Genomic DNA, 25112 nt, shown 5'->3' on the forward strand with positions numbered 1-25112 from the left:
CTTTCTCACACTAAAAAAACAAGAGGAACCACTCGAGCGCAACACACAGGAATCCAAATACAAAACGAAGAAAGCACAGCATTTAGAGACGTCTGATCTCTCCCCTCCGATCCCCCCCTCAGATCGCCCCATCGGCTGCAGCACGACCCACCTTGGAGAGGCGCCGTATCACCGCCTGCAGGATCTGCCGGCTGGCGGGCGCCGGTCGGGAGTCCGCCCCTCGCGGTCGCAGTCGTGCCGCCGGAGCCTGAGCTGGGGAGTGGGGGGGAGCGGGGGTCAGCGGTGGAGTGTGCGGCGGCTCTGCCGATTGCTACGAGGATAAACGTCGGGGCCGTTGAGCCCCTCCGTGCGGAGGACCCGGTGCCGGGTGTTGGAGGGAGGTAGGAGGGCCCGATCCCAGCGAGCCCGCGGCTGGTTTCAGAGCTCCAGGAAGTGGGGAGAGGTGAGCCTGAGCCGGAGAGTTGCCGCACTACGCCCTCGTGTGGCAGACTGGAACCATCACATGGTGAAACATACACAGAAGCAGTACCAAGGACAAATCTAACTACAGATAAAGGATTGATGGCTTTTTTCGAGACAATGAAGAAAAAAAAACACACTGGGTTGGATAAAAATGACCTTTGTAGAAAACTAAAAATTGAAAGCGAGGTCCACCCAATGACTATAAGAGCTGCTCTACCAAGCCCTGAATTAGATTCGACTGGATACGGAGACCAAAAGTCAATCACCTATTCAACTACAGAAGTACACGACGGATTCAAGTCCATACCTATTCTGTCTCATTCCCCTACTCCTGGAAAAGAGGAGGAGTCAAAGCTCAAAGCTCAAATTTCCAAATCAAATGACATTGTCATAAACCAAAACACACAAAGTCTAGAGGGAAAAAAATTAAAGCCAACTGGCTCATCAACACCCAATAACAGAATACCAAATAAGATACAGATGAAAAAATCAACTAATACAATAACTCCGACAAATAACCCGATTGGAAGGTTTTTTGAAAAATTGGGAAAGTTTCCGCCGGTAAACCGGTTCGAGCTATCGGATTTGGAAATCTTGGAGGGATTTCCCCCATCCCCTCGAAAAATCCCACCTAAACAACCGGCTTCAGCGCAGGGTCTGAGAAGCACCAGCCACTCACCCCAAACACGCTGGCACTACAACTTATCTACGTCCCATCAAAAAACAGAACCACCGACTGTCAATACAGATCTCAGACTCCCGGAGCGAAACTTGGAAAACAACGCGGAAATGAGAGAAAAAAGCGTTGTGGGACAACCAGCTAAAACCACGCACTGGGAAGAAAAACAATTAGATCTTGGCTCACAGCCAGCTACGACTGAAGGAAGAAATTATGTTGAAACACAAATGGCAGACCCCATTATGAGCGAAACACTACTGCTTTCATCCTTAGGTATGGCTGACAAATCGGGTAAAGCCGAATCACCAAACAAACTTCTGATGCTGAAAAAAAAAGAAACGGAATCAAATACAACGATGGTCCAACTAGATCACCAGAGAAAACGTGATGAAATCAAACTGGCGGAGGCACTATTAAACTATAAAAATACGTTAAAAATCAGAGAAACTTCTCTCGGTGGGATTTTGATCCCGAAACAAAGACAGGACGCCGATCAAGTAGAAGTTTCACGACCATTACTCTCTACTCCATATAAAGCCAAGACAGAAAGCGAAATGCATAAAAAAAAAGACACCAACTTACCTACCAAAAACACTGACATACTACCAATTATGTCAGCTGTGAACATCGCGCTTGCACCATTTGGAAAGCTATATGAAACTATCAATGACGCGTTAAAGGATCACACCTCATTATTAGCTGCATGCAACTCAAAGCTAACCCATCTCGAAGGCTATATAACAGCCTTAGAAGCTTGGAAGGCAAGTAAAAATGACCAAAGCTCCATGACAGATAACTTTGAGGTATTTCACTTCAAACATAAATCAGTGAATGTGTGCACTCAAACGAATCTGACCGAGATTAAAAGAAAACATAAACCAGAAAACAAAACGGCAGATGTATACCCGATGACCTCTGACAACACGGGCGCTACATCGCCAAAAAGAGCAATAAACTCACATGCTAAGCCTGGTGACACGGAAAAGATCGGTAAAAACCTAACGGATGAAGTTCAACCCAGAACGCAAACCGAAGTGAGCAGTGTAAAACTGCTGAGTCTAAAGGTTCAAAAAAATCAATCATCAGTAAAAGAAAAAACCACGAAAGCTCTATCTGCACAGAAGAAGCAATCAACAGAAAGCCTTTCAAATAAGCTTATGACCAAATGGATAACGGTGAACGATCAAAAACCAAAATCAATGGAGATCGAGTCCTCCCAGAGCACTGTAGAAGAAGAGCAGAGGGGAGCCAATGAAAACAACTCACTGGACCTATCCAATCTAAGCGTCTACTCCATTGAAACATCGGAATCAGACATTCCCAGACCATTTACAAAAAAAAGAAAGGTATCCTTTCTGGATGATAACCACCTACAACGTGAATCAGAAGATCCACACCACCAGATCAAAAAAAAAACATCAACAAAAAAGAAAAAGAAAACTGACGACTCAAGTAACAGAAGTTGTCAAATCACCCCAGAGAGGAACACGCTCCTTCGTCTAGGTAACTCAAAGATCAACAAAACTGAATCGAAGCTCGGAGGTACCGAGGATTCTTATCTAAGGAAACACAAGGGAAAACACACTGTTGGAAGAACTGAAGAGACAGCAAACAACGAATCGCGGTACAGACTAAAGTCTCGGACTAGTCATAGTGATTCAGATAAAAATGCAAATGCACCAACACACAGAATAACGAGTCACAGGAGGGATGTGAACAGGCGAAGACACAATTCCGGGGAATCACCTGGATTAAATCGAAGACTTCCTGCCTCGTCCACACAACAAAATTCCACGCGTACATCCAAAATTTTCACTCAAAAGTCTCACTCGTCACGTACGCTGAAGCTTGAAAGACGTGACAAAACGGGAGAAAAAATCATCCTCAATAGAAGAGCAACCATGAAGCTCCTCGAAAAAATTAACAGAGGAGATCTAATCAGAAGTGCAGACATCAAAATAGTGGAATTCGCACATAAAGCTAGGACAGATAGCATCTTTCTGCACATCACGTCTCTAACAGTGAAGAAACTCCTGCTCCAGGCGGCAGGCGAACTGTCTAAAAGAGGGTACCTCCTTAGGGAAACCACATCTGAAGAAAGAGGTCATAGGAGTGCTCAGCCATATGCACCAAAATTAGAGTGCACTTATGAGACAAACGGGAAAGAGAGACGGAAATCAGCTCTGTTCATCCCGGAAGAAATAGACACTAATAGAACAAAGAGGAATTCATACCGAACACCAGAGAAGAACGAGCGTGCAACTGAAGAAAATAGAAACACAGAGCGAGCAATTAAAAGGCAACACAGCCTAGACACCAGAAGAGATAAAGGAAGAGTAAAGAGCACTGACAATTCTACCACCTTGGGAAGGTGGAAAACACAGGAAGGGACCCCAGTAAGTAAATCAAACAGACAACCGAGGGGCCCGCCCTCGAGATTGGGCAGAAGGGAACAAGAAACGCGAAACGATCGAGAAAAGCCCCCGACTTTAAAGCACGATGATAAGGTGGAAAAAGCTCTCAAAAAATGGGCTTGGATACCGTCCGTATTGACACGCTACGTGAAGAAATAGCAATCAAATAGCCCTTCGGCGAGGACTAGAGGAGACTTATTAGACTAAACGCAAGGTGTACAGAAGTTGAAGCAAATGATCACCATTGGCTCTTGGAATACAAGAGGCCATTCCCATCTGACCAAGCCCGGAGAAATAAACCTTGGCCAATTTGACCTAATAAATTTACAAGAAACATGGCTGCTCTATCCACCCAGCTTGGACGGCTACGAAGTTCTATTATCTCCTGCTCAAAAAGGAGATAAAGGCCGACCTATATCAGGCCTCCTAACAGCAGTCCGATCAGGAGGGCCCTTACGAATAGTCCACAATCTGAGATCATCCTTGGCAATCCAGGCAACGTTACTGAAATGGGAAAAAGAGGAAACTTACCAAGGAAAACTCAGATATGACCTCCTTCTCCTCCTGAACATCTATTGGAACCCATTAGAAGTTAAAACAAACGATTTTCTAAACATCGTGGAAAAAATACTGACTGATGTCGCTGAAATCTACGATGTGGACCACACTCTGATATGCGGTGACCTGAATGCCACCTGTCCCGGTCACAAAGCATCAAAGGCTCTGCAAAACACAACAAATTCATGCTCAATCGCCCGAGGCTGCGCTTGGTCGGCGTTGATGAAATCCAGAGACTTGTACAACTTGAACTCTTTAGAAGTTGCCAGCACCATCATCCCTACATGGGAAAGCGAAGGAAAGAAAAGCACCATCGACTACATCTTCGCCTCCAAAGAACTATACTCTATAATCACGAGCTTTAAGGTAGTGAAAACCACCAGCAGTGATCATAACTTACTATCCGCAACGTGGCCAGTAAGAACACACGCGACCACAGTAATGCCTTACAAGCTTGAAACAAATGCACAAGGAAACCGGCTGAAAATGACATCAGATGTTTTAATCGATATAACAACATCCTACTATAGACAAAGGACTGTTGAAGCTACCCCTGAAAACTTGGACTACTATCCCCTTCTCATTCCATACCTGCGCCCAATGCAAAAGAGAAGACCGGAAACAACTCATCTGCACAAATATAATGAAGAGCTGAGGATAAAGAAAGGAAGGTAACACGACAAGCAAAATGAAATCCAATGCAAAAAAATTTAAAATCGGCAAATATACAAAAAAAAGGCTACAAAGCATGGCTCCAATGGTTTCGTTGGAGATTATACCAAAAAGATGCTGAGTCCATGTTGAGAGCAACGTGTAAAAAGAACTCACAAGACTTCTGGAAACTAATAAAGTCCAATCAGGCTACTACAGATACAACTATCACCAATAGTGTCCCAGAAGAGAAATGGGTAGAACACATCACCGAACTATTTAAAGAACCTACAACACCAGAAACCGCAGTGGTAAAACAAAATACATTGCAATGGATAACTTGCTCTGAGCGGGCTATTCTGGAAAAGATCTACAAGTTAAATAACTCTCGAGCACCCGGCCCAGATGGAATATCCAACATTCACCTAAAACAGGATGCAAAAGCCTGGGCACCTCTAATAACAGAAATTTTTCGTAGATGCAGAAACACAAGACAAATCCCTGACACGTGGAGAACAGCAAACATCGTTCCCATTTACAAGAAGGGCCTGAGAGACGATCCGAAAAACTACAGGCCTATAGCACTTCTAGATGTACTTGGAAAACTCTTCGGCTCCTTGGTGCTAGACGAATTTCAAACATGGCAAAAGGAGGCAAAAACAGCGGACCCATTTCAATCGGGTTTCGAAAAGAACTTAGGCACCTCCGTCAACATCATGCTGATCAGCATCCTGACGTCCAAAGTCCTAGAAGGTCAACCGAAAATCTTCATTGCTACGATCGACCTGGTCCAGGCCTTCGACCGCGTCAATAGAGGAAAACTATGGACGAAACTCGAAAAACAAAATTGCCCACTATTCATCCTAGAACCAATGAAGGCATTGCATAGTGACACTTCCGTCAGAGTCCGGTTTAATGCAGCAGGCTCGTTGTCTACAATCATAAAGACAGCGAGAGGAGTCAAACAAGGGTGCCCTTTGGCACCAGCATTGTATAAAGCATACATGGCGGACATAGTGGACGCAGAAAACAACACTCGATCATTTCCTCCTCAAATAGGCATGCAGAAAGTGACACGTCTGCTCTATGCGGACGACATTCTTCTATTTGACCAAACGCCCATTGGGCTCCAGAGACAACTGGATAGCCTATCCTGCTACCTAAAGAAAAATGATCTGGAACTCAACACCTCGAAGACCAAAATAATGATCTTGGAAAAAGGATCCAAACAGAATAAACGCCCCCAGTGGTTTGCGAACTCAGAAAAACTGGATACAGTAAAGAGTTTCACATACCTGGGGGTTAAATTATCGTGCAGCAGAATTGAAACAACAATGCAAGAACATTTATTCTCCAAGGCAAAAACACTAGCAGCACAAGCCGTATCCTTGGAACGTAAATTCGGCAAATTTTCAATCTTACCAATAATAAGATTCTTCAAAGCAAAAGTTACTCCAGCTTTAACCTGTGGAGCAGAGGCAATGCCTTATCTCCCGAAAACACTGTGGGCAAAACTGGAAGGATCATTTTGGCGGAGGGTGCTCCGGTTGCCAAACTCTACCCCAGTAGCAAACATTCGACGAGAATTAAGTCTGCAATCATTGGAATCAGTGGTGGAGAGAAATAGCTTATTGTTCCTGGGAAAGATTCTAAGACACCCACGACCAAAAATCCTGGAAATCATTTTTGCAGAAATGAAAAGCGGCCAAAACCCCATGCTAACAACATGGTATAACAACCTTCTAGATCGAGCTGCAAATATTGGTTGTTCTGAATGGGAAATCGAACGCATCCCTGGAAAAATAAAGAAAAAACTAAAGTTACAAGATTGGATTGAAACACTCGAAATAGCTGACGAATATACAACTGTGGCCCATCACACAACCAATACACAAAAGCTGGATGTCGTGAGAAACTACTTAAAAAAAGTTCCCAGACAAAAGATTGCGTACAATCTTTCTGAGAGCACGCCTGAATATCCTGAAGACAAATGAGATCTTATACATCAGGAAACAATCAGTGACCAACAAGTGCCGCTTCTGTGTAAGTGGGGATACCGAAACTCTCAGACATCTACTCCTTCACTGTCCTGGTACGAGCAACACCAGACAAACTTATCTTCATCCACACGGATTAAAGTTCCAGACCATAAGGGAAGAGGATTGGTGGAACAAGCTTATGAGCGGGGATTCAATTTCCCTGACTATAGCAACTGCAACATTTCTGGATACTTTGAAACTAGAAGAAAAGGACAATCGAGATCAAATAGGAACCAGTTTCTCCTAACTTAGAATAAACAGAATCTTAAAAGAAAATCATAAAGAACAAAGGGAATAAATAACGGTCTTAGGAAGCACCCGAGAAATTGAGTGAAGGAAAGATCTTGTAAAAATTGAAATTCAATTAAAAAACAAGAAAAAAAAAAATTGTCAGAAAAGCTACCAATTGAAAGTGATGAACCATGAACTACTTATCAAGATGGCTTCACTAGAGGAAAATTGTGTTTGTACTAATTTCTGTACCAGCTTGGGTAGTGCTTTTCAAAGTTGTAGCCCTATGTATATGTTTTTGTGTGCAATCGGGATATGAAATGAAATGAATTGAGTGTTTTTTACCTCTGTCAAGATCCAAGTAGTGAACCCTGGACTTTTAATATGTGATGTTGATGTCTAAACCGGTCTAGTAATACTAGCGGTGGTCTGCTATGTTGATGTATAATCAATAATTTTAGATTCTTAAGAATAATCTATGTAGAGATGTTGTCTGGGTTTGGATGTAAAGGATGGTGCTTGTTATGATGTATGTGATTTATATGAAATATTATTGTCTTGTTTGTTATGTTTTTAAAAGAATTTTGTAAAGGTTTGTAAAACAAACCATAAACAATAATAAAAAATAAAAAAATGTAGCTCCTGGTAGCTGTTGGTTTCAAGCTAACTAGGCTCCTCTTGGCTACAACCAGGAGCTAAATTGCTCCTAGCTCTGATATAGTAATATATATTTGAACTGTTCTTGAAACTGCTCTGGTCTGTTATGCTTTGTAGCCCTGGTGTTTCTTTCAATGGCCCTCTGATCTTGACATTCCACACTAAGCTGGGGTGGGATCACTCCTCACAGACCAGCTGCAAATAGAGGAGTGCTAGACAACCTCCAAAAATAAAACTGTTGTCATCCCTACCTACAATAGGGTATTGGCTAACCCTGGAGTTCCTACCTTCCATTGTACCCCCCTTTTCTCTTTTATTTAAACCACAAACAACCTTAACCTGGCAGTCATTACCTCTTTTTATGTACTCCCTTTCTCTATATCCTGGCATGAATTCCTTCTGGGGCATCTGTTACCCCAGTCCACCCCACTCTTACTGATTCCTGGGTGGACCCCTACGGTGTACTAATGGACCAGACCCCTTGGCCTTTCCAGGTACTACCCACCAGTAAGAGGGCAAGAGGATGACCCCCCAAGTGGGCAGCCTCTTGCCCTAGGCCTATTATCTTTTCCTCCATAACTTCAGTCCCCCAACCTCTAAACCAATTGTTATGGTGGTCTCGTGGGTTTCTTCTCGGAGGCAGTGCTGCCTGCCCTCAAGGCAATGTTCTCTTCATGGTGGTGCCACGTGGGGCATCATACTATCTGCTGCACATCTTCACAGCCTTGTGCCATTGTCTCTTACCTGGGCATGGATAATCGTATTCGCCGCTGAGTGGACCCCATGCTTATTTGATCTTCAGGCGGTGTGCCCCAGGTGGCGCCAAGCTCTTCAATGCTGAATTGGTGGAACTATGTTGACTTACGCCATGGCCCTGTGCACAGGGATGCCAGTCTCACTGCCACCACATCAGCGCATTTCTTCACTCCCTTGTGTACATGCCGGTGGGCATGCCGCAGGCTCTCCGGGGATCCAGGGCTCATCACCCGGACTGCATGAAGTTCACGGCCTGGAACTTTCTTCACCCCAGCACACGTGCTGATCTCTTCCAGGCCGTCCCACAAACAGCCCATTGTTTTTCCTGTGGGCAAGTCGACACCGCAGCAAGACCTGTGGGTGCCCGGGCTGCACCGGACACGCAGTCCGGTGCTCAAGGTTTAGCCTTCCTGCTCCTGGCAGATGCGGCCTAGTCTTTGCAGTCTTTTGAGGACGGGTGGGGAGCGTTGAGGGACACTGCCTTCCAGGGACCTTGTTGTTAATGCTTCCCACTCCTTCTCTCTCCCACAAATAAGACAGTTAAAACTTGCATTTATCGACATTCTCTCTCCTGCCCAGTCCATTTCTTGGACAGGGCAGGCACTTCCACTGTCTTTTCACCTTTTATTCCATTCCATCCAGCCCCAAGTGGGCCTGGATGGTTCAGTCAACAGAAAAACATCACACAATCACTAAATTAAACCCCCCTCAACCCTTGGTGTCTGTCTTTTTTTTAAATTAATTTTACCTCTGGGGACAAGCGGCACAGCCCATCTACCCTAATTGGGCCTGGGGCTATAATTTAAGGGAGCAGGAAGCCTAATATTAGCATGTGCAAGAAGCTAATTCCATTGCGGCAGGTGGAACAGAATGATCTGCTGTCGTCTCAAGAACCAAGGAAGTCCCCCTTTGAACAATTGCATTTACGTGGTGTTCTAGCACCTTGTGATGGGTAAAGATGAAGGATTAAGAACTCTAAAGAAATTTGACACTTAAAGAAAATAACATGCTATTTTGACAAATGCCTTTGAAGGCCCTCTATTGATGCATTTTCAGTCCCAACAACATGTTTAGCAATAGCCATCGGAACAGTCTTTTAATAGAAGAAATCTTAGGACCATTTTTAAATCGGCGAATTTCAGTTTTCTCGTTTTTGTATTGTATTTGTTTTCATTTTTTTTACACCCTCTCCAGAAAATTCCAAACATGTTTGACCTCCCAATAGCGTTGGAAGCAATTCTGGTGATTGTCTTCGTGGTTTTCCCTGTCTTGCCTCAGTCTTTTTGTGTCTTGCTGGCCGCCGATTGTGGTGTGTTGCTTAGTGCTTCCATTAATTTTGCTCTCTTTAAGAATGGTAGGTTTAGTAGGTTATTTAAAGTGCAAGTTCATGGTTTTCCCGGAGTCCTAAGCTCAGTGCTTCAATCATGTTGTCCCCATGCTATTGAAGAGGAAAGTAACCCAAAGAGTCAAATAAGCACTGCACCTCTTTTCAAGGGAAGAAGTTTATTACATGCAAAAAGGGCTGACGGTCCATTACAACAGAGTTCTATGAAGGGTTACATCTTTTATAGGCTGATGAGGCATAATTAACAATAGTAATATAACAATGAGTTACAACATAATCCCTTCACCCTCATTGGCTGCCACTTGTATGGCATGCGAATGTCCCTGGAACGATTGGCCACATCTAATCCAAGCCTGTTACCCTGTGCATCCCCACTACGAATTCCAAGAATGGGGTTGGTGTTTTTACCTTATTGATGCCTTGTTAAATTGTAACCGTCACGTGGTATGCACCCCTCCAGCCCAGACACTATCAAAGTAAGCTGGCGAGGCTAACTCTGCATTAATAGACGGTAGGCCTTCTCATTATACCAGGCACCATGGTGCACACAAGTTGCCTGCCTGATCTTGTAATTCATTTATTGGCATCACCTCCGCTCCTCCTATCCCAAATTACAGAACATTCCAGACACCGCTCCCCCTCCTTTCCTTTGAACCCCAGGTGCCCAGTAATTAAGTGACAGGGGCACGGCTCTCGAGTTTGAATTTCAGGCATTCATTTGCTTTTGGTTGTGTCTACTTGGAATTCATATGGGATCACCGCTCATTGGGGAGGGCAGTAATGCTCTAAATCTTCACCTTGCCCATTGGCATCACACAACCTTATGTCCTGGTCTCATGAATTTGTCCTTCAAAGGGCACAGCCCTACCCCCCCCCCACTCCCTCCCTGCAGCTCACATTCTGTTGCCACCCATTCATACTCTGCACCTGGATACAATGTAGCGTTTATCTGTGCACTGTGGGTGCCTCTAACCTCGGCGTCTCCGCCGGACCGGGAAAGGGGATTTGTTTTTTGGAGCTGAGCTACACAAAGCCACACCTCCCCTTCAGGGCCTGCATTCTATTCTGTTCAGAGTGTACCAAGCCTTAACTTCCAATATGGCGATGCCTCTGCCATGTTAACACGTTGACCTCGCTTCTGCCACAGTACCTTTCTGCCTCCATCTTCCGTCAGCTTCAACTCTTCCCTCACCTCACTTCTGTCCGTAAACATAATATTGCTCTAACTATAATCTCTGCAACCGCAACAGTAGTGCATTTGTTGCTCTTTCTCTGTCGCTATATGTGAGCATCTGTGTGTCAAACCTAACTAAAAACAATACATGCACTTTTAAGCTGCGCAACCCTCTATCGATGCCCACAGTATTTTGTGCTAATAGATTCTTCTCAGTCTGACCCTTTTTGCCTGGCGATTTACAGTGCTATTATATTGGGTGACCAGTGTAGGACTAATAGGACCAGTTTTAAAGTGCGTTGGCCATTATTCACATTTGAGGACCCTCACCCTATGCTAAGAGGGCAAATGCACCAAATTGCAGGCACTGATTGTGCCCTGCAAAAGATTTCTAGGTAATCACTGGACTAGCGCACCAAAGCCTTCACAAGTCCAAGCATAACCAGCTCCCTATTACCAGAACTGCTTCCTTCACACTTATGAAATTGTCTGTCTATGTGTAACTTTACTTCACTCAAATTCTCAAGTATGCTGTGCTTGCTTTCTATTCACACAGTAAACGAGGCCGGTGGCAGGGGTGTGGAGTGGGAGTGGGAGACAGAGGGGTCTAGTGTGTGCGGCTAACGCCATAAGAGGATGCTGGATTTGAGTTGCCGGTATGTATATTTCAGCTGATGCAAATCCTCCCTCCCCATGCACACCTCTTAATGTTCTGGAGTTGTTCCTGCCGGACTGCTTTATATCCTGATGTCTGTCCTTCTGTAGGAGCACTGGCTTTACAAAAAAATAACTGCTTGCTTTGATAATATTGTTTGTACTTCTGGCATAGTATCAAATAGTTTGACCAGGTTAGTTGGCTTTCAGGGTAATGAGATATGGTACTAAAATGCACAATTTAATTCTTGACAAACGTTTGCCAAAATACTTTGCCTACCTCTAAAATAAATGTTCATACCTGTAGTAGAAGCTATTTATATTTCTTATTTTGCTTTTTCTCTTTAGATCCATAACCATGCTGCCATCCTCACAGACAGAAGAGAAGACCAGCACCAGATCTGCTCGCATTTCCAGCTAACCACACCTCGATTTGCATCTGTTGTCATGGAAACCTGCAGCAGCAGTGATGTTAGAAAGGACACCCTTGAAGCAAAGCCTGCATGCTGTAAAATCTCTGCCTCGGGAAGCCAGGCTCGACTGTGTGGAATAGCTAGCCACCTATTGGAGGCCACAGAAACGCCTGCAGTGCCACCCGAACCACAGATTCCAGGAAAGAGAAAGAAGACGCCATTCACGTTTTTTGGGGTGCGCAAAAGTATTTGTACCCTTCCGAATTTCTTTAGTGGACGGAATAAAGGTCCGGGAAAGGGAGCCCAAAAGAGCCTTTACAAGAGCAAGACGCATGACTGCATCAGTGATGTTGGCTATGGAGAAGTGAAAAGAGGACCCTTGGAGAATATTTCAAATGGGGGACTAGTATTTAACCATCATGAGCATCGTGGAGCGAAAACATTGCCAAGTTCTCAGAGTGCTCATTCGGCAATCGAGGCTGGTGCCAAATTAGATTTTCACCACCAAAGGGCATCGTCATGTGGGAGCACAGAGGGCTTAGATACCAAACACAAGGAAGACCAGTCATTGTCTTTCCCAAAAGCCAAAAAAGGCCTGAAGGGCCTGTTCAGTGGTATGCGGCGGCACAAAAAGAGCAAGGCTCGCAGTTGCGATAAAGAGGAGTCTCAAGAGCTGCATGTGTTGCCATCATGCACAGATCAACTACATGACAACCCACGGACCGAGGCGGCGGACCTCCAAGACGTCCATAGCCTCAATGCAACGGACAAAGTTGACACTGAAGTCAGCATAGAGAGTCCAAGTAAAAAAAAGGCTTCCAGCAAAATTCAAGAGCACCCCGAAATGGATGTTGCAGCCACGTTATCGGAGTCGCATGTTGTTGCCACAAACTGTTCAATAGCTGAGCTTGCTGAGCTGCCAGAAAATGATAGCCCCATAATAAACCTGGATGCAATGCTCGTTTCTCCCGAGTCTGAAGAGGGCATCATTCCAGAATGTGGGAACCCAGATGATCTCACAATGGACCCAGTGTCCTCACATTCTGCAGATCGGAACAGTTTAATATTTGAGGATGTCGCCTCTCTCAAAAGCTTTGATTCCTTGACTGGTTGTGGCGACATCATTGCTGACCAAGACATTGACAGCATTGCTGAAAGCACAGTGTCTGTTGAGCGGAGCCGAGAAGTGACCAAAAGGAGTTCTTGTCTTGTAACCTATCAAGGAGGAGGGGAGGAGATGGCCACACCGGATGAGCTTGGCGATGAATACCTTCACCGGCTGTGGGAGAGTGCTGCAGAATGTGGCGTGACCGCTGATGTGAAGTCCGAGGAAGGCCATGTGGGGTTGCAAGATGTGTCGGACCTCTGCTCCCCTCTTCAGACGGGGATCACTCGCCTCTCTTCTGAAGGGGCTGTTGTGGAACCTGTTGATCTCTTAACACCACAGAGTGACCAGCAGGGATCTGCTCCGAATAGTGATGAAGGCTACTATGATTCCAACACCCCTGGGCCTGAGGATGAGACAGCAGACAGCCTCAGTCATGACTACAAGAAGGACCGTCTTTCAAGAGACAGCTATAGTGGTGATGCACTGTATGAATTCTATGAGGCAGATGACAGTCTTATGAGCCCACCTGCAGGTGAGAAATCCTTGTTTGAAAGGGAGGCAGATTGCCCTGAGCTTTTTGATCACTTTTTAGACGGTGGCCTTCCAAGTGATCTGAATTTGATGCACATTCTTGCACAGCACATGGGTGCAATGGAAACTGAGGAAGACCGATTAGCTGCAATTCAAAAGCAGATTCTGCAGTGGGAACTGAAAAGGGAGGCAGTTTTTAAAAAGACGGAACATGCACATCTAGAGAAATGCACCAATGTTGAGCCAAACGTTGAATGTAAAAGCAGAGCCGCTGTCTTCATTGGTAGAAACCAGAATTGCCTTAACAGTGAACAGATTCTCACTCCTAATTCAAGCAGGACTAGCGTTAATGATGCCTTGTCTGATTCTGGCACAGAGCCTCCAAACTGGAGAGACTTTCATGGAATGCCCTTGCCTTGTTCAGATTCTTTTTACAGTGACCAAAGCGCCATGGGCAAATGCCACCTTCAAATAACTAAAAAGAGCTCTGACTTCGATTCGGATGTGTATGGCTCAGTGGGGGGCATCAGTGGCCACAAGGCTTCCGGGATGTTCTCAAATATCAGAGAAGTCTACAACGGCATCTGCTTGTCAAGGGAACCTAGCGATGGCGTCTTTGACTTAATTTCAAAGGACTCGAACAGCGATTGCGAGCAGGCAGTGAGTTTCTCCCAAGCTTTGGTCGATTTCACCAGCAATGGGACCTTGTTCTCTAGTCTGTCTGAAAGTATAGGAAGCTCCGATTCGGGCTCTTCTTTTACTCAGAATCTCACCTCTCTTCCAACAATGGTCAATTTTGACATTGTCGATGTTGAAAATGATGGGGAAGGTGAATTTGACCAGCAGATAGAAATGAGTGCAGAGGAAGAGATCAATGCATCCTTTGAAGACTTTGAAAGCAGCTACGTACAGAAGGAATCTTTTGCAGAATGTGATGAGCAAATGTTTCACATGGATCCCCAGATTGCTTTGCAAAGTTGCAATTGGGGTGTTGCGAGTCTTCCCCGCCATCTTAGCCTTTATAGACTAGGCTCTTCTCTGCCAGCTCCGTTGTCTCTGAATCGGCGAAGCCGATCGCTTGATACAGAAAGCTTGGAATTTGAGCTTGCCAATTTGCATCTGTCGAAAAGTGGTCTTCGGTCCTGTGAACTCCCAGCCAAATGGGAGGGTAAAAAAGATGACTTATTCTATGAGCTCACTAACAGTAAAGAAAGGGCTCCCCCTTTTTATGCGGACGGAAGAGCAGATGTCGATTGGTTGAGGTCCCAACACTACAATGCGGATCTCAGTCTAGAAGTTGAGGAAGGATGGGATTTGGGTCGGAAAGTTGACGCTGCTGTTTTGGGTAGCAGCTTGCATACATCTGCGCTGTGTGAAACTGATACAGAGAGGCAGGACCGAAAGCTTTTTGAGAGAAGGCCTCCAAACAGAGGGGCTAGTAACCCAAGCCCAAGACAGATGGTGAGGCCATCCAATTTACCTCTCCCGAGTAATGGCAGACAGTCCCCCGAGCATTCTGGCTCGTACCAGTATTACGCAAAACATATTAAAAATAAGGCTGCCCCTGCATTACCTTTGGAAGAACAGAACAGGGATTTTACCCCCAGATTTTGCTTCACTCAGTCCTCTGACAACCCCACAAAAAGCAGACCTATTGGTGTCACCCAGGGGGTGCCCCAATTTATTCCAAATTGCCCTGAAACCTTAAAGCATTCTGCAAATTATGCTGAGCGCTATGAAAGCCCTCCCAACATTATGCAGAAGGGGAGAAGCGAGCAAGTTGAACCCATGCCCACTAGTTGGACCAATGACTACGGGGACTGTCGCAGCAATCACATGCTGGCTTTTACCTATAGTAGTACAGGAGGGGTTTAGGAGACCTCGCTTCCAGCTTCCTAGTCATGTAGGAAAAGAGTTTTGAATAGTTTGCCTTTACTGTAGTGCGCTTAGCCATGATATATATGGGGATTGTATTTCGTTTTTAGTTGCAATACCAGTTTTATATTAAAGCTGCATTGACATGTGGCGGGCCCTCTGTTGTATGCTTCAGCAGGTAGAGCGAGCTTCACAATCTATCGTTCTGCTGAGCCATAGGGGCCTGCCCATTTTCTGTACTGCACAGGGTTCTCACCATCCAACATGATCGCATCTTTACTCCCATGAGTTGCCTTGACCCTGTTATGCTTGCAACATGATGCGGACTTTCCATAGCAGGTTTAGTTCATTTTCTTTCAAAGGAAGTTTATTATTACTGTTTGAGCCAATGTATTCTTATGTTTAGAATACAGGACCTTTACGATGCAGCCTAAATTAGGCTATGTGGTTAGAGTAGATTCTTTTTTTTTTTAAATGTCTTTTATTTCGGCCTAGTGAATGCAGCAACGAATGGGGAAGTACACTGCCACTACACACACAATAGCACAAGAAGTGGTGCACAGAACTTTTAACATATTCTTGGTTTCAATGGTCACTCGCAATGCTTTTTATACCAACCACCAAAGACAACAGTCTCTCTATTTTTTTTTTTTTTTACGTTTTATTTTTGTATGGGACGTTTAGTTTGTGATTTATGTCGATGAAACACAATGTTACTACATACTGTCCTGATACATTTCGAGATAAAAGTGCACGCCTTTGTAAATGTGTATATTTTGTTTTAGTGGGTGAACGGAAGTAAATGTTTGCGAATAAATATGTTTGTGGGATCACCAGCTGAATTCAGGCCGTTGACGCAACTGAAACGTCCTAGTCTAGATACCGCAAGCTTTCTTTTATTGAACTGTATGAATTCAAATTTTTGTTTAGGAATTGCGCCCCCTTTTTTGTTACACAAGCGAATAAGGTTTGCGTCAAGTCCCCGTTTAGCCATTTGCAATCCCCCGAGACATGCAAGATGGCTGGACACAGTAGGTCATTTGTTTGCGGTCTCCAAAGGTAGCACTTTCAATTCATACTTGGTACTCTAGAAAGGAGACATTTTTATTTTCTTGTTGTATAATTTTAATCACCAGTTGCCTGAAGTCAAACTAGTATTTTATTGTGTCGTGACCGAAGGTAAACTCGAAAATAAATGTGTTTCCTGGAGAGTACTTTTGCATGGTTAATTTCTGACTTGTCAAGAACACGGACTGTTTTTCTGCCTCAAAGTACATGTCCTTAATTGTGTCTCTGTGAGTTGTTGTAATTTGCTTCAATGTCCTCACTCTTGGTGTTCGCTAATTTAGCGAACACCAAGAGTGATGACATTGTTAGGCTAATGCGCTTTGCAGGCTTTCTGTAATGTGCTGAGCCAACCCTGCTGGACCTCCCCTCCACAGAAGTCTACCCATTGGGGCCTTCAACACACTTACTTTTCCAACACCTTCAAAAGTTTCGGGCACCCCGTAAAGAAACCGAGCACCTATTACTTCAGCCCTGGCTGTTGGCAATGGAAGCCGTTAACCGTATCCTGAAACTTAAAAGGATGGGCTGAGTAAACTGAAGCTAAACAAGTCCACCAGCTGCAACCCTCCGTCTGCCCAATCATGTGTTCAAACGGATCCCCGAGCCCTGCAACCGAACACCCTGCGCAAAAAGTTGTAGCTCCTCCTTCTGGCCTCTACAAATCCCTTTTAGGAAGGCAGTACATAATTCTTTCAATCCAAACGGGCATATATGCACGTGTATTCTCCAGTCCCCCATTGCACAATATGAACAGTAAATTAACATTCGATATGCTGTGTTATTTGTAACGTGCTTAATACCCAGAGGTTTTTCTCCCAAGGCGAGCACGTTGCCCCTGAGCTATCCACCCGAGACACTTACAAGGCTATGAAATGAAAAGTGCCGTCATCGAGGTGGAAAGCTCAAAGTGAGGAAATCGATTGCCATATTGCAAGCAGAAAGAAATGCGACCCTCAGTCAGCACTTACAGGGGCAACACGCTCGGTTTTATTGAGAACAGATTTCTTAATGATATATTCACATCAATGCCAATACCGATGCACCTTCAACGCCCAGGCATGCTTCCCTAGTAATCCAAACACATCATACAATTACAAAATTAATATGGGGTAGGGAGGAGCAAAGAACAGCGGACCAAGGCGTATTCGTGCCTGTATCTATCGCAATCCTAAAATAAGATGGTCTAGTGAAATGACTTAGTATACTATAAAAACCCACATGTCGCCCCTACTCCAACATCCAGTCCCTTTCCGATGAGTCATTGGTATCTACCTGCAATGTCCTTTCTTTTTAAGTGTGAGTTGGGGAGGAGCTCTGCCCATTCATGCACCACCCTGCGGCTTTGCCCACCATTGCTTCTAACTGCGCTTGGTAAGCATGGCTGCCTTGTCGGTGAGCAGGAATTTCTTTCCTGTGCCACCCCTCGTGCCTTGTTTTTGGAGAAAAAAAAAATGTTTTTACCAATAATTTTCTTTTTCATCGGCCTCCTGCCGGTCCATACTGCTGGCATATGCCACAGCAAGCTGGTTATTCAGCGGTAAGTCATCCAACACGAGTTTTTCTTCAGTAGATCTGCAAATGTTGTGTCCTGAGCTTTTAGCCACAGACTGCGTGGTGTATCTGTGCATTGTGGGACATGTCTGTTGGATCCCCCAATGATCGACTTGCCGATTGGGTGTTCATCTTCAGACCGGCTCCTCTCCTAACCCGCAAGCAGTTTGGCAACGGTTCGAAAAGGGAATTTAAGGTAAAAGTCAATTTCTACAGCATTCAGCCCTTGGACTCGTTACACAGGTCTCTACCCCGGAGGTTTTGTCCGAATATTCTGTACCTGGCGCTATGACGGTGCCTCTGGGATTACCCATTTTATTATGGTATTTATTGACCACGGACCTACCTTTTGAAAAGCAACAGAGCGCTTTACAGAGGTATGCATCAGTACAGATGCATATCGGGGTGTTTTTCAGAGGTAACGGAACCAATATACATCGGGGGCGAAATACAGACGGCCGCCGAGGAGTACAGCTGTACTGCGTGGGGGTGAGGAGAGGGGCGGGCGTCTAGCAAATCGGGACTCGCGAGGGGTGATGTGATGGCCTAGGTGTTGAGGCAGAGAGATTCCTTGAAGAGGTGGGTCGTGAGTTTTCTTTCTGAATTGTAGGAGTGTGGGGGCGAGTCTGATTCTGACTGGGAGGAGGTTCCAGAGTCTTGGGGCGTAGGCAGAGAAGACTTGTTTTCTGGTCCTTCCCCTTTTTGGAGGTGGAATTGCCAGCTTTCCAGTGAAATGCTTGCAGGAGTCTGGCTATCTTTGCAAGGGAGGACCTTCCAAAGGTAGCATCTCGGCACACTATGGCATGTAAATGGTTTAATACCAGGAGAGCGACTCTTGAGGGCCTTCAGCCTGGCATCAGGATATGTCCCAAGGATCCCTGAAAGGTTAATTTGAAGGCCACTAGCAGTACTCTAGCTGTTTTAAGCAACATTTGGATTTCTGCATATATGAAGCAGGTTACAGTGCTACAGAGGAGCCAGCTTTGCTTCAACAAGTCTGATCTCTTGGGTCAGAGAGCTTAATGGCACCGTCGCAGTCCTAAGTTTTCATACTCCCAAGCCTCCATGGAGGATTTCCAAGTGTCCCAATAGATGTGGCATTCACGTTGAAAAGAATGTTAGGAGAAACCGAAACAATGTGCAAGGAACTGCAATCTGTGCAATCCCTTGTTGGGTAGAATTTCATTTTTTGTCCAATATTCTCCCCACTTGTAAGTCTCCCAGCACCTTTTGCCGCAGCCTTGGATTTCTGATTGGTTCTGAGTGAGTGGAACGTCCCCCCCCCTCCCCCACTCACTCAGTCTTTTACCTCTGGGAACCTTTTAAAATCCTTTAGGTTGTATCTTTTTTGGAGTAATGCTTCCCGCCACCTTAAGGCATCTGCATTTTACTATTGCAGCACACTGCATTTTTGTGCTGTGTTGCTGGACGCTCCTTGAGCGGGCCCTTTTTTATTTTTCCCTGTGAATAACTACTGCAAGGATGGGGGAATATACTTTCTATCCTACCTAACTTTTATTTCTCCAGCATTGGGTCTGGCATGGATTCACATGCTCATGAATATTCACCATCATCAGGCTGGGAATCCTCGGTAAAAGAAAACAGTTTCACTTTTACTTAAACTGTATTTCTCCTCTAAACCAATCACTATCCTCTGGGTCATACTGCCCTCATCCAATGACAGTCCTCTCCCTAAGCCCCTCTGGCAGCCATCTTCAAATTTTTACTGCACGCTTCAGTGTTGGGCGTCCTCAAGTTTGCTCTCTGAGCTATTTGTGCGTTTGCTTCGTGTTCTCGACAGAAAAAGTTATATTTTTGTTTCAAAGGAGCCTGTGTGCTCTGTTCTTCATCTGCCGTCAGCTGGGACCCGTTGTCAGTGAAGTTCTGCGCCCCTCAAGGGCGAAGATCCTACAAGGCCATCTTGGACCTACTTTGCGCCCTCCGACCATGACTGAGAAGGAGGGAAGATCCCTCTTCAGGCCCTGCACCAAATCCGGTCTACTGGATGGCAAGCACCTGCAATGCCTCTTCTGCCTGCACCCAGACCAAACGTAGAGTTCGAGATATGCCTTGGTTTCTCCATGAAAACATACTAGTCTGGTGGCGTGGCTTAACACGAACAAGGGCTCTGACCCCTGCTCCAAGCAGGGTCACGCCTCGTCCAGGACCGGCTGGTCAGAGGAGCTGTCTTCTAAGTCCTTTTGAGGACGCCTCATCCATGGGAGGGCCCAAGATGAGGCCAAGAGCTGCAAGTCCGAGTCCACCGGGATCGCTGTGGAAGCGGATCCCAAAGTGTATAGGGCTAGACCAGCATCACCTTCTGCCACCATTGCCAGCATACCTTCAAGTTCCTCTTCAAACAGGAAGTCATCTACCCTGGCTAAACTAAGGGAGAAATCCGAGAAGCAGCAGACTGACGAGAAGAAGGCCACACAGCCCAAACAGGCTTTGATGACTACTACTACTACTACTACTGCTACTACTACCATGGCAGCTCTGGGTGTTGATCCTACAAGGGTAGTTCCCACGGCTGGGTGTCCCTGCCCTCACGGTGCGACACCACTGCAGTGACTTTGGGAAAGTCTGCAGGCACGCCAGAAGTGGTCAAACCAGCTCAGGCCCCTGTTCAAGACGCTCAGAGAGGGGGGGGGCGGAGGGGGCAAGGAGACCCGAAAACAGCCCTCCCAAGCCATGGATGTCTCGTCTATGGATGACTAAGATCAGGAGTCTTTGCATACGGTCTACGAGGACGTTGAAGAAGAGGACGACGGGTCAGGGCCTATTTATCCTGTTGTGCCTTGTTAGCTGGGTGACATTTCCTTGGATATTCTGTCTACTCTACACACTTTGGTGTCAGAGATCTAAATAAGAATCCCTCTGGCACTGGTACCAGTGATTCCCTCAGGTCCCTGATCAGCCTGCAGCGAAGAAGCGTCTCCTGACACCCCATAATCAACCTCCTCCACCATGTCCGGCCCCTTGTCCCCCAGCAGACCCAGACATGGGTACAGGAACGGATACAGCTACAAAGACGGATGACGAAGACATTGTCGCAGCGGACGGTGAATCACTACATTTGGATGCTCCAAAATAGGGTGTCCCCAGTGGATGAGGTGGGGTCATTCCATTCCATGATCGCCATAGCCTCCGAGCTTTTCCAGCTGGTGCCTGAGGAAACCAAGAAAGAGTGCTTTTTGTATCAAAGGTACGAGGCCAAGAGGAAGACTATCATGGCAGTGACATTTCCTGAATGATGTTTGAGAGAAGGGCCTGGCCCTCATGACGAACCCTTGCATGACTCCAGCCAAGCGGGGATAGGCTGGAGAAGAAATATAGGGTGCCGGACTCTGCACCCATGTGCTTGAGGTCGCAACCATCACCAGATTTGGTGGTATTGGCGGCTGTGAGAAAATAGTCGACTAACCTGTCCTCGTTGCCTTCGGTCCCTCCGGACAGCAAGGAGAAAAGAATGGATGCCATGGGAAAGAAGGTGATTTACACTCCAGCGTCCATTATCAAGGCAGCCAACGCACTTCCGATCCTGGCCAAGTACGAGTTCCTCCCTGCCGATAAGAAGATGGAAGCCCTCGCTCTCTTCCAGGAAGGGTAAGTGGTGTTGGATCACACCATCACAGTGGCATTGGACGTCGCTGACACAGGGTTCCGGCAAATGGGGAAAAGTGTCTGCCTTCGTTGGCAAGCTTGGATGAAAGAATCAGGACGATTGAGGGTGGGCACCGCTTTTAGATTAATCGTCCATGTTCGTGGTAATTGTGAGTAAGGTAATCTGAGCACGCCTTGAGACCTTGGCACAAGGTTAAAATACTGGAAAGAAGAACTAGAATTAAATCAAGTTCAAGGTGTGCTCATGTATGGCTCTCCTTTGCAGCTGCAATTGAATATACTGTTGCTTATGTTGACATATCCAGTATATCTAAATATCAAAAAGGAGACGGAAGCTTCTTTTGTAAAATGCTTTCAATTTCTTATTGCTTGGAGGCAAAAAAGTGCATCCAGAATATCAGTGGCACTATTCGTGGTATGCCAATGCATTTTGGAACAGGTCAGTCTTCAGGGCTAGGGCACTGTATATGTTAATAATCGTTCACAGTATTTATAGTCCTTCACAATCTTTGTAGTGATATGTTCAAACCTATTAAAGCATAAATCAAAATTCAAGAGCAAACACATACACAGATACATTCCGTTGTCAATATGTACAACCACCAGATTCAGAGAGTTTGTCAATTATCACAAAATTATCGGTTTCCAGGAATTGTCAGTTTTCAATACGTTTTATGATTACCAAAATACTGTGATCAAGCAGCGAGAGAAATGAAGATGGACAATAAATATTAGTGAAATTTGTGCCTCTACTCTCAAGGTCAACCAATATCCACAGGGTTGTGTCCAATATTACCATGTGACCAGAGTTCTTATATGTGCCTGAAAAAACATTAGAATGGATTCTAATTGTTAATAAGATCAAAGTCAAACTATGTGTTACTGTTTACTTTCTAACTATATTGGCAAATGTGCCTACCTGCTGGCCCTTTACAGTGTGTACGCACGCAGTCAATTGCTCTATAGAATAAGATCAATTGGTAAGTCCTATTAGCTAAATTGGGACCAATATGGAAGGTGATGAGTAATACGTAGTGCAGAATTAGGGCCGCCGTCTTGTAAAGTAGATACCAGCTGCTGCGTGTGTTACTAAGCACCGCCTGGGGAAACCCAGCATGTGCGGTACACTCGGTTGTGGTTAATCGGTTTTGCCGATGCTAGGCGATGTGATGCTGTGCGTTCGGGAACGTGACAGCGTCACGTATGCCTCGTGTCCCGCAGGTCCCTGTTGCCGGGGGCTATGGTAAGGCTTACCCTGCTACAATGTCTACTACTGCGTAATGTATTCTATATATCACATCAATTAATGCATATCAAGTGTGCTGATTCAATATAAAGTAAACACTCAAATAGGTTTTATGTCCTGTAACCACGTAGTATTAAATGCTGCTAGTGTACCTGATATAGCGAGATGGCATGAAAGTATTTCCTTCCCTTTATTCCCGATGCTATTTCAAAGCGTTCCAGTCACGTAAACGCACAGATCGATGTAAGTTGAATGTATTTGTGTGTAATGACCTGACAGTTACTTGGTGTTTAGTGCTGTTTGAAGGAAGGCTTGCCCTTGTGGCATTTATGTGGGTCAATCCTAACGCCAAGGGAGACTACGGTGGAACGAGCACAGATTGTGCAACAGACCAAATAACATTCATTCTAAAGTGGCGAGACATTGGAGCGACAAGAAACCTAATATCAACCAAATACGGTTCCAAATATTTGATGTGATCACACGACACAAGGCACATGAGAATTTGAGCAGACGTTTAGACCAGAAAGAAACCTACTGGATCGATCCAACACCAGGGAGAACTACATGAAGAGATGAACTACATTTCTTACCTATAAATTGACCACCACTATGGCACATGAGAACATATGTGCAGATGATTGTCATCATTTTCAATGTCTAACCACTGTGCCAGCCTTTTGGCTTTTTACTATCCTCGTTACTATCCCTATCCAAACATAGCACTTGTACCGCAGTGATCTCACCATACTCCTGTGGTGATAAGGGCCATTGAGTCCCACTCAGATGTTCTTGCATTTTCTCTTACATTTTCCAACATTGTCAAAAGTTTCTTGGAGAATTACTGCAGTAGCACATTGAACGCCTGACTCAGTTTTCTCACGGATTATAATAGGAGAAACAGTAGCCTTGTGCATAGCCTTCATTCAAACAGCACTAAACACCATGTAACTGTCCGGTCATTCTGTTATTTGGCATTTACATAGTGCTTTATATATCATTGGTATTACCTCAAAGCGCTGTTAGGTTGAACACCCTCGGGGACTGCAGTCCATGTCAGTCGAGACAGTAAGGTGTCATAGGGCGCTGGTGTGCCCCGAATATGTGCGTAGCTGATGCGATTGCTTGATGGTAGCTGCATCCTAGCATTAGGTGTGGTGGTATTTTGATATCAGTTGAATGTGTAGTCTGGACTGGGTTCTGGCTACGTTAAGCCTGTGTACTACGCTTATGTGTGCATCTGGGCCGATTTACGTGTGATATAGCTGCGTTTTATCAGAATGTTGGGTATTCATGAAGTATTGTTTGTATGTGAGCAGGTAGGTTGAATTGATAGTGGTCTAGCTGCACTCTAATTGTTGTTGGTCTTTATTATATGTATTTGCATTTTTAAAGTGCTCACACAGCCAGGGGGCATCGAGGCGCTATTAAGGAAGATGGCTTAGTTGAGTATTCATAACGCGCTTATTAACCAGAGGTTTTTGAGCGCGGACCCTCACACAGGCACAACAAAGACCCAGGGCCAGCCCCTGGGTCCAATATAAGGAGCTGCGCTGGCAGCAGAAACCAGTTTGGGACCCTGCACGGGGACCCAAACGAAAGAGTATTTTGCTCACGCAGAGTCTCTCTTTCCCAGAACCCTCCCACTCTAGAAAAAGGGAGAGGAGAAAGAGAAAGAAGACAGGACACTGTACGGTGGCCACTCTGTCATGGACAAGGAAGGCCGCACGGGCCAGCGGGTGCAACCTCCGGACCCGTTGCCCAAAAGTACAGCATGTTATGGTTACTGTGATTATGTTCAGGAGAGAGTGAGCATAGTGCTAGGAGAGGTCTGTGTCGGAGTGGAGGTTTTGATTGAACGCGCTCGCTTTCTGGATTCCAAGTGGGTGTTTGCGAGTGCTGCGTTCAGAATAAGCTTATTCGTGACTAAATGAGTGCATTCAGTGTCGTCATTGCTTGGGATCTCTTTGAGCAATTGTCATTTGGATGCAGGGTCTCAGCAGCCTTAGATGGTCTTAGTCGGTTTTATGGTTTTTAGAGCCTTGCGGCAGGCCATGTAATCATGGGTCTGTCGGA

General features: G+C 45.4%; 1 protein-coding gene across 2 annotated transcripts in view; it reads left to right on the forward strand.

Annotated features, from left to right (window-relative positions):
• The window catches only part of AMER1 (APC membrane recruitment protein 1), a 75775-nt gene extending 59014 nt beyond the window's left edge, over nucleotides 1-16761 (forward strand). The window contains exons 2-3 of one of the 2 annotated variants that reach the window (XM_069612542.1): nucleotides 11523-11622; nucleotides 11969-16761. In XM_069612542.1, coding sequence (XP_069468643.1) covers nucleotides 12068-15547 — 3480 coding nt within the window. In that variant the 5' untranslated portion in view covers nucleotides 11523-11622; nucleotides 11969-12067 and the 3' untranslated portion in view covers nucleotides 15548-16761. The remainder of the gene's footprint in view (nucleotides 1-11522; nucleotides 11623-11968) is intronic. The other variant, XM_069612541.1, reaches the window with a different exon arrangement.
• The last annotated feature ends 8351 nt before the right edge of the window (nucleotides 16762-25112 follow it).

The sequence above is a fragment of the Ambystoma mexicanum genome, chromosome 5p (genome assembly GCF_040938575.1).
Source record: "Ambystoma mexicanum isolate Mex_15411 chromosome 5p, UKY_AmexF1_1, whole genome shotgun sequence".
NCBI classification, from domain to species: Eukaryota; Metazoa; Chordata; class Amphibia; order Caudata; family Ambystomatidae; genus Ambystoma; species Ambystoma mexicanum.